Source organism: Oncorhynchus tshawytscha, linkage group LG12, assembly GCF_018296145.1.
Source record: "Oncorhynchus tshawytscha isolate Ot180627B linkage group LG12, Otsh_v2.0, whole genome shotgun sequence".
Lineage (NCBI taxonomy): Eukaryota > Metazoa > Chordata > Actinopteri > Salmoniformes > Salmonidae > Oncorhynchus > Oncorhynchus tshawytscha.
The window spans coordinates 67,919,167-67,942,922 of record NC_056440.1 but is presented as its reverse complement, the minus strand read 5'-3'; the positions used below and the strand labels follow the sequence as shown (position 1 = coordinate 67,942,922).

General features: G+C 45.2%; 1 protein-coding gene and 1 non-coding gene across 3 annotated transcripts in view; one reads left to right on the top strand and one right to left on the bottom strand.

Moving 5' to 3' along the window:
* The first annotated feature begins 236 nt into the window (after positions 1-236).
* Positions 237-23,756, top strand: part of LOC112236636 (potassium voltage-gated channel subfamily C member 1) — a 38,404-nt gene continuing 14,884 nt past the window's right edge. The window contains exons 1-2 of one of the 2 annotated variants that reach the window (XM_042330961.1): positions 237-944; positions 16,548-17,487. In XM_042330961.1, coding sequence (XP_042186895.1) covers positions 408-944; positions 16,548-17,487 — 1,477 coding nt within the window. In that variant the 5' untranslated portion in view covers positions 237-407. The remainder of the gene's footprint in view (positions 945-16,547; positions 17,488-23,756) is intronic. The other variant, XM_042330960.1, reaches the window with a different exon arrangement.
* trnag-ccc lies at positions 9,036-9,105 on the bottom strand. Its single transcript has one exon. It is a non-coding gene; the product is annotated as a tRNA-Gly (tRNA).

Sequence of the window (23,756 nt, the reverse complement as noted above, 5' to 3'; positions counted from 1 at the left end):
TTCATTAAATGGAGTCATAGCCTACACACATTTTTCATCAACGCTTTTCGGAGGGGTGTTCATCTTTGGTTTTGTGATGTAGCTTAATCATGAACATTTTGATTTTTTCCCATCCTGTTTCTGGGGCAGGCACAGGCTGTTTCTTGCTTTAGCCTACCTTGCAACTATATCAAACATCCGTTGAGGCATTGCGTTCTTTTGTATTATAAAAAGTTGGGATTTATCTGAATGCTTGAGTGGAGCCTGTGCTTTTTTGCAGGCTGAATAAAAGAAGCCGGGAAGAAATCTGCCTTCTCTTTTCCTCTTTCATCTCGAGTTCATGTGTCGGCCAGATCTCACTGCGTTGCCTCGCACATATTTTGCAATATAATGTCTGGAACCTGCTCGAGACATGCCTAAGCGACGCAATGGGACAAGGCGACGAGAACGATCGTATTGTGATTAACGTGGGAGGTATCAGACACCAGACCTACCGTAGCACCCTTCGTACATTACCGGGCACCCGGTTAGCTTGGCTCGCCGAGCCCGATGCCCACAGTCACTTTGACTACGATCCCAAGATTGAGGAATTTTTCTTTGACCGGCACCCGGGGGTGTTTGCCCACATTCTCAATTACTATAGGACCGGGAAGTTGCACTGTCCTGCAGATGTTTGCGGCCCGTTGTACGAGGAGGAGTTGGCATTTTGGGGTATCGATGAGACTGACGTGGAACCATGTTGTTGGATGACTTATCGGCAACATCGAGAGGCCGAGGAGGCATTGGATAGTTTTGGGGGTGGGCCCCCCGAGAATTCAGAGGAGGATGGGGATGAGGAAACGCTGGGAATGATCAATAGGTTGGCTCTTGATGGACCAGATGCCAAATCCGGGGGGCATTGGCGACGTTGGCAGCGGTTGCTTTGGGCACTCTTCGAGGATCCCTATTCATCTAAATATGCAAGGGTAAGTAAGAGTTGGAATCAGTCATCTTGAGTCAATAAAAGTTTAGATAGGCCTACTAATGGCCTGAAAAAAACTATGCTTTACAATCTCGCTCTCCGTGCCTGTGCGCTCGTGCATGTGTGTGTGTGTGTGGGCTCGTGAAAATTAATTGGGATTTTAAGCTTAAAGTTGAAATCTGAAGTTGGCACATACATTTTAGACTTTTCAATTAATGACATATACACATTGATTATTGAATAATATAACTTACAAATTCCTGATTAGCTTAGTTCAACTGTCGTAGCCCATCAGAACCCAAAATATAAGCTTGTTTTACTTCATTGTTAAACAAGTCAATTGTAAACAAACAATGTATTGCCTCTAAAATGTATATATCACGAATGGTCAAAACTTGCATCCATAGCCCTGTCTGTGAATTTGAAAGTGGTTACATTTCTCCAGCCCCATCTCTCAGCTGTTTACCAGAACAGTGGTGGGGTAAAGGTTTTGTTATTGTTTGAACAACAGATTTCCCCTTTAATGGGTCCATCGTCGCACACAAAAGTGATGATGCACTGCGCTCACTCTCTGAGATGTGCATTCTGGGCGTCTTGTCGCATTGATCGACTGCCTCCTTTCCTGCAGTTCAGCTGTGCAACATGCAACCACCCTGCTTTCATGTGAGGTCTTATGAATTACCTCACAAGGACTAGATCAAATAAAACTTAGAATGAGAGTTTAATTGTTTATATGCCCTCACCGTTTTTAATGAGGACCAGGATGTGTGGGGGAGTTAACAAGACATGCACTTCGCTCTTTCCTAGGCTGGAACAGAACGGCGATCAAGAAGATTAATATTTGTGATGGTCAATCGTTACATTGCCTGTTTGGAGCTGTCCATGTTCTGTAGGCTTGTAGCTGTATTTAAAACCTAATTATTAGCTTTGCCTGACCTTTCTGTCTCTTCTCCTTGTAAATTAACTTAGCTTTGAACAACAACACCTATCACACCTGGTATTCCCATTCCCATTCCCAATTCATTTTAGTCTCACTTGAAAACAATTCAAATGTAGTCTCTTACTGACCCAATAGGATCCTGACCCACTGACCTGAGACAACTGTGAGGAGATGCAGGGATCAGAAATCCATCCTCCCCTAGCTCAGCACAGGATACATGTTAGAGTATAACATCTTCAGAATGTATCTATAATCAATCAACTGGTAAATCAATCAATATGCATTATGCAGCATATATGTTATGTTTTGGTTAGTTATTGTTCCCCTTGCTGTTCCTCAGAGACTGAGCAGTTTGCAAATTACGTAAGTGCAAGCAATAGCCTCTGCTTTGGCTCTGTCAATTTCCATAAATCCTTAGATCAATGTGTATAAGTGCATCTGCTTACTCGTTTAGACTGGAGCATACTGGCTTGCCTCCATCTTTTGCACCTCTCATTTCTCCTGAGGGGCAGTGATTACAATAGTGCAGGGTTGAGTAACAGTATAGTCTACCCTCTCTCTTCCACGAGCTATAAGTCTATTGTCTACACTCTGGTTCTCTCATATAGCCTCCTTCCCATTTTCTCACTCTCTTCACCTGTTTCTCATTCTCAGTCTTTCATTGTGACAGTAAATCGTTGAGTTACTATGAATGACCATGTACTGGTGCCTTAGCAACTGGCGATCACTTGAACCATAGAGACCATGCAGTGTACACAGACACACCATAGGGCCTTCACAGAGCATTGTGAGAGCAAAACGTGAAGCTACAGTTGTAGGATCTTAATTTGATCACTTACAGTATGTGAGCTATGTCTGAAAGCAACATGAGTACCACTACACAGACATCAGTTATACAAGCTACACCTGCTTCACATACACAGGTACTGTATGTAACTGCATTTACTTACATCACCACTGCATTAATCACCATGTAATACCTAGGTATTAATTCTGCATTTCGAGTGGGATATAGAGTGGAAGCGCAGCATGTCCGCCAGCAATGCAGGAGGGTGTATGAGGTGGCAGAGGTGAGGTTGGGTGTTTATTAAGAAAGGTGATAATGAGGCCCTCCTTGTCACCCAGGTGAGATTGGGACTTTATTAAGAAAGGTGATAATGAGGTCCTCCTTGTCACCTAAGTGAGGTTGGGTGTTTATTAAGAAAGGTGATAATGAAGTCCTCCTTGTCACCCAGCACCAACAAAGGGGATATAAAAATGTGATTATTTCCTTTCTTCCTTCTATAACTATTATTTACATAGGAGGAAACCACGTTACTGGAGCAAAAGATAAGGACAGACGGTCAACATGTTTTTCCTCTGAGATCAGTGTTACGTTTGCCCCTGCTGACCAAAACTGGGCCTAATAAGGATTTAATAACAACTAATCGACTCCCTGACTAGTTCATCTCACATAATTGATCAGTACAGCAGGATTGTCACAGCAAAATAATCTTGCTGCAACAGGATTTAAACGTTTCCTCCATAATGTTGCTTGATCGGTCATTAGGCTAATAGCTGACCAAATTTAGGCTACATGAAAAGTGCAATACTGTTAATGTAACCGTGTGTTAGTGTGGGTTTTCAGTGAATTTATGTAAATCACAAAGCTCAACTGCATTTCCTGCGGTGCATTCGCAGCAACGTACTGTACTCCCAGTGAGCACTATATTAATTTTTTATTTAACTAGTCAAGTCAGTTAAGAACAAATTCTTATTTACAGTGACAACCTAGGAACAGTGGGTTAACTGCCTTGTTCAGAACGACAGATGTTTACCTTGTCAGCTTGGGGATTCAATCTAGCAACCTTTTGGTTACTGGCCCAACGCTCTAACCACTTGGCTACCTGCCGCCCCATTAAATTGACCTGCCTTTAGATTGGAATGCAATCTAAGGGAACTTAGACTGACCATAATTCAGACACGTGGCTACAACTACTAGTCTTCCTACTTATGAAAGGGGTCATTGAGGCATCTTGTGCCCTTGGACTGTTGATGACTTGGCCCTTACTGCCTGGATTTGCAAGAGGGCAAGTCGTTAGATTAGTTTATTGATCAATCTAATTGCTGCTCATGTAAGGATGTAAATAAGTACTGAAGTAAAATGTGTTTAAATGGTGAGGATGATGAGAAATTACTTTGTGCAGCTGGGAGAGAAGGAAGTCCACGACTGAATGCAGTTTGGTGGGGTTTTGGGACAGGTAGGGTAGATGTGGGTTTGTTCAGGTTAGAAGTGGAAGTGGGAGCTGCTGGATGGGAATGGGTAGGAGGTTTCTTTTCACTCAGCCATGGCTGTGGGTTGTAATGTTTCACTCCACGTCACATAAGAAACACAGCAGTGAGTTTATGTGGAGGGAGAGCTTTGAAATCAATATCATGCTTTTAAAGTGGACGTGTCAGCTTTAACGTGAGGAGCCTACTGACCATACAGACACCCTGCCAGCTACCACGACCATCAGCTATCTGGGAGGAAACTGCTCTTGAGTTTAGAAGGAGATCCACTCTACTTAAAATGAGTGAGAAAAGTGCACCTACATGGAAAGTAGCTATACGTCTACGTAACCACACTAGAGAGACAGTGTGGCTGGGACGGCAGCTTCTAACCAACACAGAGTGAGTAACAGATCCATGCTGAACTGAACATAGCAAGGCTGGTTGCTCCTTTGGGGGCTGGAGGGATTAGCAGAGTTGGGCACAGACCCTGGTAATTAATGGAGAGAGAGGGAGGCATCCTATTACACTAAAGACATGCTGCATGGCTAACCTTGCCACACTTTAACAGGAAGTCATCTAGGTTTTAAGGAGATCCACACAGAGACCGACTCGTCTGGAGGGCTGGGGCTTAGATAGATGGACATATTGTTTTATCCAACAACACCAGCTCTTAGTCTATCATGTGGCGTGCTGTAGTACATTGAGGTTCACATGTGTAACTGTATGAACACACATCATGCACATGTAGGTGAACATGTGCATGATACACATCGACACAGTCCAACTCCAATAGGGAAATGCACAAACCAATCAAAAGCTGGTCACTGAGATATCTAACGCAGCTCTTGCTCCCAAAAGAAGTGGAGCAGGACACCCCTTAAAAAGCAGTGGGGTTTGTCCCTGCGCTCCTGTATAATTAATATCCCATGCAGAGAGGAATGAGGCACCCAGCTAAAAGCACTCAAACAGGGGCAAATATAGAATACAGGCCTCTCACGCCACCATTACACTGCCAATCAGAGAGGAAAGTTACACTCACTTGTTCTGCCTTCATCTACAAGATAACACTGGCTTCAACAACCTTTACTCTGAACATAGACCCAACAGTCATCTGACAAATCCTAAACACCAAAACGATTTGATCTTCATGACCTGCAAAACCACAAGATGTTCTGTCTTTCCAGTTTCGGCCTGAATGGTCTGGCATGGTGAGGGAGTGTTTATTCAGTTTATTCATCACTTTTGTCCATTAGCTATACATGCTGGCATAGCCATTACCTCAGCCAGACCATAACATCTGACATGAGGGTGTCACTCAGATTTATCCCACTGAAGATATAACCCATATAAGACAGTTTTTTAAACGTTGAGCCCTCCCTGTTGACATTACTTGCCCTACCAGTTTTCACAGAAAACACTAATGTGTGGCTCTCAAATATCACTATGATTATTGGATGAAATACATGTCTTTCAATAGCTTAGTCTCAATGAAAAGAAAATAGATTAAAACTACAGTGATTTAGCTAAGTTTTGATTGAGATTGTTTTTCATTTGAATGTTAAGTGTTAACTGAATGTGTTTCTTGCTCTGTGCTAATTGGTGGACCAGACATGGACAGAGACATTAGGGACAGCAGGCAGGGTGATTATTATGGATGTGAATGTGACTAGAGGCTTTTCAACGGATCGTCATGTTTTTATCTGACATTAGGCTTAATGTGTCAGAATTCCCTCAGATTCATCTGATGTTTATTCACATGTTCATACGTGTATTTATATTAAGTTTGTGTATGACTTACAAAAATATGATTTAGTATGACATATATGAAATAACCAAGTTAGCCACCAGGACACTGTACAGCAGGATGCAACTACCACAACAATATTACAGAGCATGTTTGTGGACAATAACATACACCTACTGTATGTAGTCACTTGCTATTGGTATGTGTGGCCACGATGATAACTGATGGATATAGGCCTGTCTGCTCCAAGACCTCTCCATCACGGTTCACAAGTCCACGGTGTCTCCCTCCCAGAGTGCAAAGAGCCATAACGTGACCCTGGACAACACCCTGTTGTTCTCTGCAAACATCAAAGCAGTGACTCGCTCCTGTAGGTTCATGCTTTACAACATCCGTAGAGTACGAGCCTACCTCAGACAGGAAGCGGGCACAGGTCCTAATCCAGGCACTTATCATCTCCCGTCTGGACTACTGCAACTCAATGTTGGTTCGGCTCCCTGATGTGCCATCAAACCCCTACAACTTATCCAGAACACTGCAGCCCGCCTGGTTTTCAACCTTCCCAAGTTATCCCATGTCACCCAGCTCCTCCGCACACTCCACTGGCTTCCAGTCAAAGCTCGTATACATTAGAAGACCATGGTACTTGCCTACAGAGCAGCAAGAGGAACTGCCCTTCCCTAACTTTAGGCTATGCTCAAAACCTACACCACAACCCGAGCCCTCCGTTCTGCCCCCTCAGGTCCCTTGGCCCTCCTACCCCTACAGGAGGGCAGGTCCCACTCATCTCAGTCCAAGTGCTTCTCTGTCCTGGCACCCCAATGGTGTACCCAGCTTCCCCCTGAAGCTAGGACAGCATAGTCCCTACCCATCTTCCAAAAACATCTAAAAACCTACTTCTTCAAAGAGTATCTTAAATAATCCCACATTACCCCCCCTCACCTCGCCACATTTAAAAAATAAAAAAGGATTTTGTGATCTAACTCTTGCACTTGATTTTCCCCTCTTAATAGCGCTGACTTTGCTGTTAGCAACTTGATTCAGGAAGAATCTACTTACTATGACTATCTTAAGATGAATGCACTAACTGTAAGTCACTCTGGGTAAGAGCTTCTGCAAAATGACTCAAATGTAAGTGTTTTGTGTGAGTGGTGTGGGCAGCAGTGATGATGAGGAATGGCACACTGGCACTGAGCACGGGGACCACTGACACACATGGCCTAGGCAAATGTTTTGTGTGTCTGTTGCTGGGGGAGTCCATTATCAGAGAGAGCAGGCGTTAAACCCAGGCCATGGGATAGCATGATGATGCACTGACCACGGCTTCCTTAAAATGCTCACTTATTGCTATCCCAAACACTTCAGCCAAGTGTCTGAGTCCTTCAGTATCTCATAATTTACTAGGGTGTTTATCTGCCTACATATATTGTCATTCATGTTATAGTATGTTATGTCTCTGTGCTTGAGTCTCAGTAATCATAAGGGCTCTTGAGCTAAGTTAGTATACATAATTCAAGAATCATTCTCTATCATTTCTGTCCTCTCATCAAAATAGAGGCTTTCATAGTCGATGTAAGTAATTTACCCAAGGTAAGGCATTGGAACAGTTGGAACAGAGCCACATTATGTGTTAGCACTATCAAGTCACGTTATTTGAAGTGTTTTAGAAAACGTAGAGCCAAAACTAGTTGATAGACGGTTTTAGTAAAGGCTTTGCCTTTGATATTTGAATATGGCTGGCTTGAAGAAGATATAGTCAAGATGTGCAATTTCTCATTCTTCTTCTTCCTATAGTTTCAGATGACCCAATCTGTTGTGGTTTGTGTATGAATGGAATGTATAGTTCATTATAGTGCTGTAAATGCTACATATGCATTCTCTCTTTTCGATGTGCACAGTAATAGAGGAAATCAGTTAAGTGGGAACGCCTGTTTCATAGCAATAACCTTTTCATGTTTTATCTCCCATCAGAGACTGCAGCAGGTGAGTGGAACAGGGAGGGAGGTGGTGGTGGAGCTCTGAGCTAACTCAGCATTCTGAGGCATCATACAGCTTCGGCAGCACATGTTCAATCTCGACTGTCTCTACTGTCTCTACTGGCACTCTCAGATCATACTCGGACAGGGTAATCTAATTACAACCTAAAACTAAACACAGCCAGCAAGCATTTCAACCTTGGATGCATACCATGGTTACCAATGGCTGTTACTGTGCTAACAAATGTCTTCCAAACAAATGCTCAATCAATCAGTTCAACATGACTTCCATTTTACAGTATAAAGGATCTGGTGTAGGCTATTTGTTGATTTGTTGGAGTGAAAACCAATATAGTTGTTTTTACATTTGCATAACCTTGTAATTATATGTGTATGTCATATGAATTTTGTTTCTGGACTTGACTGTCTGTATAGCATTAGTTTCATTCATTGGCGATATAATATCATTTTTTATCAATGAAAGCCACTTATGATATTAGCCGCTGATTAAAATGTCTTTATTACCTTTATTGTAGTTAACAGGGAGTCATGCTGAGACCAAAGTCTTTTTCACAGATGAGCCCTGAATACACAATCAATACACATCAAACACATCAATATTCACATCAATATTCACATCGATATTCACATCAATATTCACATCGATATAGCAAACACAAAACACATACAGGATGATACGGGAGGGGCTGAGCCAGCTGTGAATGAGGCCTTAGCTGTTTATGTTGTCGGTAGTTACATTGGAATGGCTCTATTTATTGACACAGCTTTTTAAACTGTCAGTCAAGGCCCTTCTAGAACTGCAAGGGAGTTCACACAAAGGCTAAGCATCTCATGTACTAAAACGTAGATGGACAATTATTAGGCAAGGCCTGTAACTTGATCCCTACACGGTAAAAATAATGCATGTTGTTTTTAAGGTAATTTACTGGGAGCCAGTTACCTGTAAGTTACTGAAGGAAACAGCATGTTACATACAGTATAGGAGGACTTACAGGAGTTGTTTTAACCCCACGGAGACAGTCCTTGATTCACAGAAAACAACACTATCCACCCTCATCATGTGAAAAGGTCCCCAGGGTTCTAATTTAAAATATTTTGCAGACACTCTTATCCAGAATGACTTACAGTAGTGAGTGCATTCAGTTTCATATTTGTTCATACTGTTCCCCCATGGGAATCAAACCCACAACCCTGGCATTGGGAGTGCCATGCTCTACCAACTGAGCCACACAGCACCTCACACATTTTCTCTCTCATGCAGATTCATGCCTAATAACATTTAGGAACAAACTCAAACAAACACACTTTACATGAAACAAATACACTATATATACAAAAGTATTTATCTAAAATTACACATACTGCATGTAATACACACTCATAAACAGGCAATGCAAATACATTGTCACAAACGCATACAGTAAGCCCAGAGAAAGGCAGATGGATGGAGGGAAAGTTACATAAGAGAACGTGACATGCTTTCATCTCTAGGAGGTATGAGTCTAAAAGAGAGAGTGTGGGAGGGGTTGTAGGAGAGAAGGGTCTGGTTGCAGTTTTATTTTGTTTAGCATTGACTCAATGCTGTCTCCTACACTTACAATGGCACTGTGACTGAAACATCTACAGACATAGGATCTTAATTTGAGGCAGTTTGCTACAGCAGGGAAATAATCTTACAGCTATAGGAAATCTGAATTAATATGTGGATTATAACTAATGGACATTTTTTGTAGGGGTTGATACATTTTTCATGAGGGCAAATCAAGTCTGAAATGCCAAACTTTAGAGTTTGGATTTCAGCAACAAAAAAAGTGATCAAATTAAGATCCTACATCTGTAACTTACTTCAAACATTTCCTGATTAAGCATTTGATATACTTCACATGTGCACGCATTCTGTGGCACACTCTACTTTGCAGCCTTTTAACTTAATTACATTGTGTATTCACTATCGCAATGCATCCTCTCAAACAAACAACATGCTTGCGATGTTGTTGTGTACTGTTAGATATTACTGCACTGTTGGAGCTAGGAACACAAGCATTCTGCTACACCTGCAAGAACATCTGCTAAATACCAATGCAATTTGCAGAGTAGAACCCACAGCAAAATCCAAATATCTCCAAATATTTTGTGCTCAATATCATTGACTTAATTCCATATTGAATGTTAATATCCATGCAGTATTCTGCTCAGTGGTTGTGTCCTTAAACTAGCAGGTACAGCACACTCAGACTTACATACAGTATTTATTATGGTCACATTTCTATCTTTATTAATCCCTGTCCATTAAGGTTCTTATTTAGTGGTGTTGTTGTTAATTCAGTCCCATGTAGCAGAGTCTTGGTAGTGAAGCTGCTGGGTGTTTATTTCCCAACGGTATGGCTCCTATAGTGTGATGTGTTCTGACAGAAAGGCCTGCTGATTGGTTTCCTTGGGGGAAGGTTATATTCTCAGTTATAAACTCAGCATTGTCTTTGACTCCCTCCCACTGAAGGATGAGGCCTTGCCAGCCTAGACACAAAGGGAAAAGAACCACCCTCTCAAATAGAGCTGATAGGTGCAGTGCAAGTGCTTGCTTGTTCTGGTCAGTCTGCAGTGTAGACATTATGTTTGGGTCGGCGTCAGTTCTGTGCATGGGATTGTACTGTATGAGTGGGATTGTAAGTAGGTAGTCCTGTGTGCAGGCGGTTCCTTCACCTGTAATGCAAACAGGACAATGGCTCATGATCAGCTCTTCTAAAACATATTTGCTCCAAACCGGAATAATACAGTTAAAGGATCTTCATTTGATCCCCCTGTTGCAGGAGAGCTTTCCCTCAATGCAGGACATTTAAAACTTGTAGTGTAATTGAGGTTTAAAGAAGGTTTCTGAAGGTTGTCATTTCCACTTTGAAATTTCAGACTTGATTTTCCATTACGTAAATAGTGTATTAACCCCTACAAAAATAGCCATTAATTATAATCCACATAATAGTTCAAATTTCCTGTTGCTGAAGGATTATCTTCCTGCTGTAGCAAATTAGCTCAAATTAAGATCAGACATCTGTACGTTATGTCTTTAGGGTTATTTTCACTTGCCTATTACAGTGGTGGAAATTTGACTTCCTAATGGTTCATTCAAATGACTTCCTGGCTTTCTGTAGCACTGATTTATCACAACTCAACAAGCTAATCACACATCTATTACGGAAACACCCCCACACCCAAACCATGACAACATACAGTAATTCACTTGAGTGTGTTATAATGCACTTTGCCTCTCATTTTTTAGTTAGACACTCACTCATTTGTTTTCTATAAATGTTGTTGATACATGTTCTGTTGAGAACACCAGATCAAATACATCACAATCTGCCTTGGATGATGTTTACACACACAGCCATGCATGCTAACAAGCACATGCTTTCACACATATGCTCAGACACATTCATGCATGCACACACATTGCTTGTGCTGCAGGTCAGAGGTAAGAATGAGGAAGGGTGGCTCTCATGTTGGCATAATGTATTATAATATGAGATTAGCAGTTTGTCTCAAGATAAAAACCTTTAGAGAATGCATTTAAGATACAAATGACACACATGCCATGATACCACTTTGTCTAGAATTTCCTCAATGATGTGGTGATCCTTTCCCGTATCTACTGTATATTACAGTACTGTTTCTCTCTTCAGTGCCAACAGTCTGTAGGCATTCATGGAATAAAGATAAAGAAAAGGTTAGTGGACATTTTTCAAAGATAGCTGTTTCATTTCCTTTCGCTGGAGAGTTCAATTAGTCTCATGGAATGTGTGTTAACGGCTCAAGTTGCTTCATTAGTGAACAATATGATACTTTTCCAATGTTCCAGGTTTTACTCTAACAGCTGCATATCATACATTATTAATAATGATGTTGCTGTATTGATACGGATAGTTGACCGTGTTGAAGAAAATGTTGGATGTTCTGAGAGCAATGTCACATAGACTTAGATGTTGGATATTCGGCACAGGAAGTTGACAGCAGTTAGAATTGATTCTCAGTCCAATGACAGGTCTCCGTAATTGAGCCCATGCAGGGATGCTGCTAATTTGTTTTCACACCAGTGAAAGAATGGAAGCAAGTCTGTCACCTTTGCTGGGCTTGTGAGAGAAAATGTTGTGGTGACAAGGACAGTAACACTCTCTTCTCTTCCTTCTGGCCTTACCACAACCTGTCTTCATTTCACAAACCCAACCAGAAGGTTATTTTTATGTGGAGGACAGGACAGATGGAAACAGTCAGTGTGAAAACAAAGTAATTGAATTGAATTTACACTTGTGGGTTGAAGTGTTATTGTGGTTGTTGTTGCTGCAGTGATTGTTATGGTTATTATTATTTTTTTATTTAAAAAAAAATATTTCACCTTTATTTAACCATTGAGGCCAGTTGAGAACAAGTTCTCATGTTCAACTGCGACCTGGCCAAGATAAAGCAAAGCAGTGTGACAAAAAACAACACAGAGTTACACATAGGATAAACAGTCAATAACACAATAGAGTCAATAACACAAGTACAGTCAATAACACAATAGAAAAATCTATACACAGTGTGTGCAAATGGAGTAAGGAGGTAAGGCAATAAATAGGCCATAGTAGCGAAGTAATTACAATTAAGCAAATAAACACTGAAGTGATAGATGTGCAGATAAAGATGTGCAAGTAGAAATACTGGTGTGCAAAAGAGCAAAAAGTAAATAAAAACAATATGGGGATGATGGGTGGGCTATTTACACATGGACTATGTACAGCTGCAGCAATCGGTAAGCTGCTCAGATAGCTGATGCTTAAAGTTATTGAGGGAGATATAAGTCTACAACTTCAGCGATTTTTGCAATTCGTTCCAGTCATTGGCAGCAGAGAACTGGAAGGAAAGGGGGCCAAAGTGGGTGTTGGCTTTGGGGATGACCAGTGAGATATACCTGCTGGAGTGCGTGCAACGGGTGGGTGGTGTTATGGTGACCAGTGAGCTGAGATAAGGCGGAGCTTTACCTAGCAAAGACTTATAGATGACCTGGAGCCAGTGGGTCTGGTGACGAATATGTAGCGAGGGCCAGCCGATGAGAGCATACAGGTCGCAGTGGTGGATGGTATATGGGGCTTTGATGACAAAACGGATGGCACTGTGATAAACTGCATCCAGTTTGCTGAGTAGAGTGTTGGAGGCTATTTTGTAAATGACATCACTGAAGTCGAGGATTGGTAGGATAGTCAGTTTTACGAGGGTATGTTTGGCAGCGTGACTGAAGGATGCTTTGTGTAATGGGTGCGTGCTGGTGGCAGGGAAGTCAAGCGCAAGAGAGTGAACTTGGTATGAACGGAGCAGTTTAATAAATGCAAAAAAAAATCAGAAAACCAAATAATACAAAAATAATATATACAGGTACAAATCCCCAGTTGTGTAACAGAGGGCTCTGGGTGAGAATGGTGCCGGCTCACCTGGGGTGACGCCAGAGTGCCCTGCCTGCTGCATCGATTTTTAGAGGAACCAACCCAGCACTGACTGGAATTGTGACCTCTGCGGCCACAGATGGTGCACAAGCGGGAACCCCCTCCGGTCTCCCTGCGCGCCTCCCCTCCCGGCTCCATGGGTATCGGAGAGGGGGTGCGAGAGGATGGAACCACCAGACCCTGATCTGAACATCCGCGAGTAGGCAGCAGGTTGTTCAGCCGGGTGGACAGGTCCACCAGCTGGTCAAACGTGAGGGTGGTGTCTCAGCAGGCCAGCCCCCGATGGATGTCCTCGGGCAGACAGGGCCCTGTTGTTCCATCCCGCACCGGCAGCCAGGGTCCTAAACTCCAGTGCAAACTCCTGGGCGCTCCTCGTCTCCTGCCTCAGATGGTAGAGGCTTTCACTGCCCGGAAGACTGCCCGGAAACGGCGGGTGAACTCCTCAAACTGGTCCAACGCCGCATCTCCCTCTCTCCACACGCCGTTGGCCCACTCCAGGGCTTTCCCGGTGAGGCACCCTCTCACGGCCAGATGGAGCCGGGTGGACGGTGGCCAGGTATAGCTCCAGTTGAAGTAGGAACCCCCGACAGCCCGCAACCTCTCCGCCGTACTCCTGGGGCAGGGATAGATGAATCCCACTGGACCCAGGTGGAAAAGGGGCACTCAGGGGAGACCCCGGTTGTGCTGGTGGAGGCGCTGGAGGAACTCCCTGTCTCTCCCAGCGGTCCATTTTCTGGACAACGCAGTCCATGGCGATACCAAGATGGTGAAGTATTGCTGCATGCTCCTGGATGCGCTCCTCCACCTCTATGGCCGGGGTACCTTGTCCTGCTGACTCCATAAATGGGTTGGTGATTCTGTAATGGGTGCGTGCTGGTGGCAGGGTAGTCAGGCACAGGAGAGTGAACTTGGTATAAACGGAGCAGTTTAATAAATGCTAAAAAAACCTCTGAAAACTAATACATACAAAAATAATATAAACGGGTACAAAACCCGACACACACCAGAACATGACTTGCACAAAACATACAACAAACAATCTCCGACAAAGACATGAGGGGAAACAGAGGGTTAAATACACAACATGTAATTGATGGGATTGAAACCAGGTGTGATGGAAGACAAGACAAAACCAATGCAAAATGAAAAATGGATCAGTGATGGCTAGAAGGTCGGTGACGTCGACCGCCGAACACCGCCCGAACAAGGAGAGGGACCAACTTTGGCGGAAGTCATGACACTTTGTTGCAAAATACGAAGCCGATTCTAGATTTAATTTTGGATTTGAGATGCTTAATATGAGTCTGGAAGATAGATGGGGGGCAATCAATTCACATATTCACATATGGTGTTCAAGGCACAGCTGGGGGCTGAGGGGGGTCTATAACAGGTGGCAACAGTGAGAGACTTATTATTAAAATTAGAAGCTCGAACTGTTTGGGCATAGACCAGGAAAGTATGACAGAACTTTGCAGGCTATCTCTGCAGTAGATTGCAACTCCTCCACCTTTGGCAATTCTATCTTGTTGTTGTTGTTACTGCTGTGGTTGTTGTTGTCAATGTCTAATGTGTGTTGCATGTGTGTCAGAGAATGAGAGTGAGAGTGTGAATGAATGTGTGTTTTTAAGAAAGAAATCGCAGTGGGGTTTTTGTCTTTCAGACGTCACTCTCTCTGTCATCTCCAGGCCTCTGCTGCCTCAGGCGGGTGGAGGTGGCATATCTAATATACCCCTTTATCTGTTTCATTAGTACACATTGCAGTAGAGCCTGCAGCTTGCAAGACCTTCAACAACAATAGACCGTATCAGAGTGAATCGCTCTAGCACAGTTTCTTTAAATGTAATGAATTTCTCTCAATTTAATGAGTCAGTCAGACTTCTGTATTGTCTTTTCTGTCTCTGATTCTGTATCTGATTGTATCAGTAGGACACAAGGTACATTCACTACCCTGAGTGAAACCTACTGGAAAAAGGCACTGCATAGGGTTCCGTGTAAAGTGTTAACTGGGATAGGTTTTTTGTGCCTTTTTCCATTATACAAGCCTCTCAACGGTCAATGGAGGTTAACTAGACCACTTCATTTCTCAACACCCTAGTTTGCTTCTTTTGTCAATGAATCCTTTCTCCTGAGAGGTTGTTGTTGTTATTGTAAGTATCGGGGTTGTACTATACCGTAAATTCTTGTTTGGAGTTGAAAAGATCAATTTGATTTACATTTTATATTGACATTGCTTTGGCTCAGTTTGTTGAAGGTCAAGGATGTTGGAAGTTGTGGACCATGCACAAAAATAACTGTTATGCACCCATCTTAGAAAAATAACCTAATTGTCATTTGTTCTTCTATAATGTAATCACTAAGCCCTTCATGTCCAGGTAGGACCCTGGCTCTATCACTACTGTAGTGTGGTTGTAGTGTATGTGCCTGGCAGTGCCTGCCTCCTCTCAGACCTGGACCTGTTTAAAGATATTTTAAGCAAAACAATTTCTTAACATAGTGTATGAATTGGATTCATAACATATCACACGAATTGGATGATGTAGTACACATTTGGATGATGTAGTACACAAAAAACTGGGACCTGTTTTGGCTCATGCGCACCACTTTCAAAACTACTGGCTGAAATTATACAAAAGTTCTGGAGCATCGCTTTAATATTCCAGTGGTGTTAAGTGGAGTTATGCAACCCCATCAGCCTCTTCTGGCAGCAGCAGTACTGCTGTCAGCCCTAATCTATGGGCAGCAGTGTATATCTGCCTATACATTAGGGACTATGCATTAAAGCACCATTCAAAATTGATGAGGTGGCATCGTTCACATGTTATCGTTTGGGCCAGATGCCATGGTGAACACAGTGCCCTCCCGGAAAAAATACCTTAAGTGCTGGTGCAAAAGCTGACCCAGAAACAAGCTTTCCCCTGTACAGTACATAACGTCCCCCTCTGTCCCTCCCCTCCTCCGTGTAGGTTCCAACAGTATTAGCAACTCTCTTACCGGAGCACCACAGTTTAGGTGCATGCCCTTTCAAGTGACACACAGTCAAGAGTACTGACCTAGATTTGTGTTGTAGAACTGAAGAGAGCTGTGGGGGTGTTTTAGTGCTCTGTTCCTTCACGTTTGTATTCTAAGCTCCCTCGCTTATAATCTCTCCCTCTCTCTTTCCCTCACCCTCCTTCTCTCCCTCCCTCTCATCTCTCCCCTGCAGTGGATAGCCTTCGCCTCCCTGTTCTTCATCCTGGTTTCCATCACCACCTTCTGCCTGGAGACACACGAGGCCTTCAACCCCATCATCAACCGGACGGAAATTGACCCGCTAGACAACAGCACGCGGGTCTACCAGGAGACTGAGACCGTGGTTTTTCTCACCTATATTGAGGGGGTCTGTGTGCTGTGGTTTACATTTGAGTTCATAATGCGAGTGACGTTCTGTCCGAGCAAGCTGGAGTTTTTCCGTAACACCCTCAACATCATCGACTTTATTGCCATCATGCCCTTCTACCTGGAGGTGGGGCTGAGTGGGCTCTCTTCCAAGGCAGCTAAGGATGTACTGGGTTTCCTACGTGTGGTACGCTTTGTCCGGATCCTCCGGATCTTTAAGCTGACTAGGCACTTTGTGGGACTGCGTGTCCTGGGTCATACACTCCGAGCCAGCACCAATGAGTTCCTGCTCCTCATCATCTTCCTCGCCCTGGGTGTGCTCATCTTCGCCACTATGATCTACTATGCTGAAAGGATTGGTGCCAAGCCCAATGATCCCCGAGCCAGCGAGCACACTCACTTTAAGAACATTCCTATTGGATTCTGGTGGGCGGTGGTGACCATGACAACCCTTGGCTATGGAGACATGTACCCTCAGACATGGTCTGGCATGCTGGTGGGAGCGCTGTGTGCTCTGGCTGGTGTGCTGACTATCGCCATGCCAGTGCCTGTTATTGTCAATAACTTTGGGATGTATTACTCCCTGGCGATGGCCAAGCAGAAGTTACCAAAGAAAAAGAACAAGCATATCCCCCGCGCCCCACTTCTGGGCTCCCCCAATTACTGTAAGTCGGAGGTAACCTCACCTCACCACAGCACGCAGGACGACACATGGCCCCTGGCCCCACAAGAACCACCAGAAGAGATCTTAGAAATAAACAGAGCAGGTAGGAAAACTTTCTGCCAAATGTCCATCTGAATCTCAATGAAAAGAAAAGAAATTCGCAATTACCTGACTGAACTCCCCTGCCTTCACACCTCCTCCTCCTTATCCTCCTCTCTCCACCTCCTCCTCCTCTCTCCACCTCCTCCTTCTCCTACTCATCCTCCTCTCTCCACCTCCTCCTCCTACTCATTCTCCTCTCTCCACCTCCTCCTCCTCTCTCCACCTCCTCCTCCTTCTGCTAACTCACCAGTCAGAAAAACAGCCATTCTCCACACCAGGAGCCATTGAATATGGAAAGCCCCTACATGGCAGTATGTTGACCAGTGACCACTGCACTCATACACATATGTCATCAACTCCACTGCCCACTCGCCAGACATTATCAACTCATACCACACCACACCAAACCAAACCTCATACCACACCAGACCAAACCTCAATACCATACCATACCACACCAGACCAAACCTCATCCCACATCAGACCAAATCTCATACCACACCACACCAAACCTCATACCACACCAGACCAAACCTCATACCACACCACACCAAACCTCATACCACACCAGACCAAACCTCATCCCACATCAGACCAAATCTCATACCACACCACACCAAACCTCATACCACACCAGACCAAACCTCATACCACACCACACCAAACCTCATACCACACCAGACCAAACCTCATACCATACCAGACCAAACCTCATACCAAACCAGACCAAACCTCATACCAAACCAGACCAAACCTCATACCATACCAGACCAAACCTCATAGAACACCAGACATAACCTCATACCACACCAGACCAAACCTTATACCACACCAGACCAAACCTTATACCACACCAGACCAAACCTCATACCGCACCAGACCAAACCTCATACCACACCAGACCAAACCTCATACCACACCGGACCAAACCTTATACCTTACCATACCATACCACACCAGAACAAACCTCATACCACACCAGACCAATCTCCCTCTCAACTACCTTTTCATCTCTACCCTGACCAGTTTAATGCAGTGATGAAAACACCAAAGGTAACACAGGGGCACATACATTAGCCATCCATCCTGACAGCAGATGTTAAATAGCATATTTCATCCACTCAGATGGAAAATACATTACAATTTATGAATCACACATAAGACTATTAAAACCATACATTTATTATATTTCCTAGTTAACTTATCTGCGTGTGTGCTGTCTCAGGAAAAATACTGCAGGGCTATGAAACAAGTTTAAAGCCTGCAGACATATTGTTCATTTGGCTGATTGCCAAATGTATTTGTATGATGTATAGGCCAGGTAGGCCAAGTTTTAGAACACCTACTCATTCAAGGGTTTGTCTTTATCTTTACTATTAAATAACACATATGGAATCATGTAGTAACCCAAAAAGTTTAAACAAATCAAAATATATTTTATATTTGAGATTCTTCAAATAGCAACACTTTGCCTTGATGACAGATTTGCACACTCTTGGCATTCTCTCAACCAGCTTCATGGGGTAGTCACCTGGAATGCATTTCAATTAACAGGTGTGCCTTCTTAAAGTTAATTTGTGGAATTTATTTCCTTCTTAATACGTTTGAGCCAATCAGTTGTGTTGTGACACGGTGGGGTGGTATACAGAAGATAGCCCTTTTTGGAAAAAGACCAAGTCCATATTATGGCAAGAACAGCTCAAATAAGCAAAGAGAAACAACAGTCCATCATTACTTTAAGACACGAAGGTCAGTCAATATGGAACATTTCAAGAACTTTGAAAGTTTCTTCAAGTGCAGTCGCAAAAACCATCAAGCGCTATGATGAAACTGGCTCTCATGAGGACTGCCACCGGAATGGAAGACCCAGAGTTACCTCTGCTGCAGAGGATGTTCATTAGAGTTACCAGCCTCAGATTGCAGCCCAAATAAATGCTTCACAGAGTTCAAGTAACAGACACTTCTCAGCATCAGCTGTTTTTTATTATATGAATTTTTATTTCACCTTTATTTAACCAGGTAGGCTAGTTGAGAACAAGTTCTCATTTGAAACTGCGACCTGACCAAGATAAAGCAAAGCAGTTCGACACATACAACAACACAGAGTAACACATGGAATAAACAAACATACAATTATACAGTAGAAAAAGTCTATATACGGTATGTGCAAATGAGGTAGGATAAGGGAGGTAAAGGCAATAAATAGGTCATGGTGGCGAAGTAATTACAATATAGCAATTAAACACTGGAATGGTAGATGTGCAGAAGATGAATGTGCAAGTAGAGATACTGGGGTGCAAAGGAGCAAGATGAATAAATAAATACAGTATGGGGATGACGCTATTTACAGATGGGCTATGTGTCACGACTTCCGCCGAAGTTGGCTCCCCTGCCTGTTCGGGCGGTGCTCGGTGGTCGTCGTCACCGTCCTACTAGCCACTACCGATCCCTTTTTCGTTTGTCTGTTGGTTTTGTCTTATTAGTTTCACCTGCGTGTATTTTAGTTTAATTAGCGTCCTTATATATATAGTAGGTTGTCCCGCCCTTGTTTTGTGCGGGATTGTTTTTTGTTACTCTGTCGAATGGTGGTTTTCGTATGTGTATTCTCCGGACTATTTGGTTCTGTGTTTGGGCTGGTCAGTTGTATGCGCCATGTATGTTGGCGTGACCGTTTTGTGCGCCGGAGAATAAATTGACGATCTACTGAACCCTGCTCTCTGCGCCTGATTCCACCCACCGCTCCTAGTATCCCGTGACAGAATCCCGCAACTGACAATGGAATCAGCAGGAGCAGCCGCGTCTCCTCTCCAATCGATGGAGGAGAGGGTCCTCCATCACACCAGCGTGCTTCACAGGATTGGTTCGGCCATGGACCAAATGATGGAGAGGATGGATCGATGGGAGAGGAGTGGCCTTCCCACCTCATCTCCAGCACGCCCTCCTTCAGCACCTCCTGTTCCTGCAACCACATCTGGCTCCGGGGCTCTTCGACTGACGCTCCCACGGGAGTATGATGGAACGGCAGCTGGGTGCCAGGGTTTCCTTCTCCAACTGGAACTGTACCTGGCTACCGTGCGTCCTGCTCCCTCCGGAGAGGAGAGCGTGAGCGCCCTCGTCTCCTGTTTGACTGGGCGAGCCCTCGAGTGGGCCAACGCAGTGTGGAATGGTCCGGACTCGGCGAGGGATAATTACCCAGAGTTCACCTGCCGATTCCGAGCTGTGTTTGACCATCCACCAGAGGGTCGGGCGGCGGGAGAACGGCTGTTCCACCTGCGTCAGGAGACGAGGAGCGTACAGGACTTTGCCCTGGAGTTCAGAACCTTGGCCGCAGGAGCAGCCTTGATAGATCATTTCCGATGCAGTCTCAGGGAGGACGTCCGCAGGGAGCTAGCATGTCGGGACACCACCCTCACACTGGATGAATTCATTGACTTGGCTATCCGTCTCGACAACCTGCTGGCTGCTCGCGGGCGTTCGGATCAGGTCCTGTCGTTTCCACTTCCCAGCCCTCCTGCCCCTATCCTTATGGAGTTAGGAGGGGTGGCTTCGAGGGGGACCGGAGGAGGAGTGTCCTCCTGCACCAGTTGTGGTCGGCGAGGGCACACGGCCGACCGGTGCTGGAGGAACTCGTCTGGGTGTCGGGAGGGCAGGCAGAGCACTACTCAATCACCCCAGGTGAGTAAGCACCAGACTCACCCAGAGCTTCCTGTCAGTCATATGTATGTGTTGACTTCTTTCCCTGGGTTTTTTCCCTCTCTACAGCATAAGGCGCTACTCGCGTTAAGGCTAGGGATTCCTCTGGTGTCGTTAGACCTACCGTTCCCCGTGCACTCCTTAGATAGCCGACCATTAGGGTCAGGAATGGTTAGGGAGGCTACGGTACCGCTGGACATGGTAACGCAGGGGGATCATAAGGAGCAGATTAGTCTGTTCTTTATAGATTCACCTGTGTTTCCAGTGGTGTTGGGAATTCCCTGGCTAGCTCAACACAACCTGGTGATTTCCTGGCGACAGTGAGCTCTTAAGGGGTGGTCAGAGGAGTGTTCAGGCAGGTGTATAGGAGTTGCCATTGGTGCGACTATGGTGGAGAGTCCAGACCAGGTTTCCACCGTGCGCATTCCCTCTGAATATGCCGATTTGGCTATCGTCTTCAGTAAAAAGAGGGCGACCCAATTACCACCCCATCGTCGAGAGGACTGCGCGATAAACCTTCTGGAGAACGCTACACTTCCTAGGAGTCACGTGTATCCATTGTCTCAGGAGGAGACAGTAACGATGGAAACATATGTTGCTGAATCACTGGGACAGGGGTACATTCGGCCCTCCACATCACCCGTCTCCTCAAGCTTATTTTTTGTGAAGAAGAAGGATGGAGGTCTGTGTCCGTGCATTGATTATAGAGGTCTAAATTCCATCACAGTGGGGTTTAGTTACCCACTACCTCTCATCGCTATGGCGGTGGAATCATTTCACGGGGCGCGCTTCTTCACAAAACTGGACCTGAGGAGCGCGTATAATCTGGTACGTATCCGGGGAGGAGATGAGTGGAAAACCGCATTTAGTACTACATCTGGTCATTATGAGTACCGTGTCATGCCATATGGGTTGAAGAATGCTCCAGCCGTCTTCCAATCCTTCGTAGATGAGATTCTCCGAGACCTGCTCGGGCAGGGAGTGGTAGTGTACATCGATGACATCTTGATCTATTCTGCCACACGCGCGGCGCATGTGTCTCTGGTGCATAAGGTACTTGGGCGACTGCTGGAGCATGACCTGTATTGCAAGGCGGAGAAATGTGAGTTTTTCAAACAGTCCGTTTCCTTCCTGGGGTATCGTATTTCCACCTACGGGGTGGTGATGGAGGATGACCGCGTTACAGCTGTGTGTAATTGGCCGACTCCGACCACAGGGAAAGAAGTGCAGCGGTTTTTAGGGTTTGCCAATTACTACCGGAGGTTTATCCGGGGTTTTGGTCAGGTGGCTGCTCCCATCACCTCACTGCTGAAGGGAGGACCGGTGCGCTTGCGTTGGTCAGCAGAGGTGGGCAGAGCTTTCAGTCGTTTGAAAGAGCTGTTCACCAATGCGCCCGTGTTGGCGCATCTGGACCCCACTTTAGCGTTCATAGTGGAGGTGGATGCGTCCGAGGCGGGGGTCGGGGCCGTGCTGTCCCAGCGCTCGGGTGTGCCACCCAAGCTCCGCCCGTGTGCTTTCTTTTCGAGCAAGCTCGGTCCAGCGGAGCGAAACTATGACATGGGGGACCGGGAGTTGTTAGCTGTAGTCAAGGCTCTGAAGGTGTGGAGACATTGGCTTGAGGGGGCGAAACACCCTTTTCTAATCTGGACTGACCATCGTAATCTCGAGTATATCTGGGCAGCGAGTAGACTAAATCCACGTCAGGCTAGATGGGCCATGTTTTTCACCAGGTTTCGGTTTACCATCTCATACCGGCCAGGCTCCCAAAACACCAAAGCCGACACGCTGTCCTGCCTCTATGATACCGAGGAGCGGTCCGTTGAGCCAACTCCCCTCATTCCACCGTCATGTCTCGTGGTACCGGTGGTATGGGAGGTGGACGCGGAGATAGAGAGGGCCTCACGGTTAGAGCCGGCCCCCCCTAACTGTCCTGTGGGGGCTCAGTACGTGCCGAGGGGGGCCCGGAATAAGCTGATCCGGTGGGCTCATACTCTCCCCTCCTCGGGTCATCCTGGCATCCAGAGGACAGTGCGGAGTCTTAGAGGGAGATACTGGTGGCCCACGCTGGCTAAAGACGTGAGATTTTATGTCTCCTCCTGCTCAGTGTGTGCTCAGAGCAAGGCTCCTCGGCACCTGCCTAGAGGGAAGTTACAACCCCTCCCCGTTCCACAACGGCCGTGGACACACTTCTCGGTGGACTTTCTTACCGACCTTCCCCCGTCCCAGGGAAGTCCTACGATCCTGGTTGTTGTGGATCGGTTTTCTAAGTCCTGTCGTCTCATCCTGTTGGCTGGTCTTCCTACGGCCCTGCAGACTGCGGAGGCCTTGTTTACCCATGTCTTCCGGGCACTATGGGGTGCCTGAGGACATCGTTTCTGATCGGGGTTCCCAATTCACGTCCAGAGTGTGGAGGGCGTTTATGGAGATACTGGGGGTCTCGGTCAGCTTAACCTCAGGTTTTCACCCTGAGAGTAATGGGCAGGTGGAGCGCGTAAACCAGGATGTGGGCAGGTTTCTGCGGTCCTATTGCCGGGACCGGCCTGGTGAGTGGGCACGGTATGTTCCTTGGGCTGAACT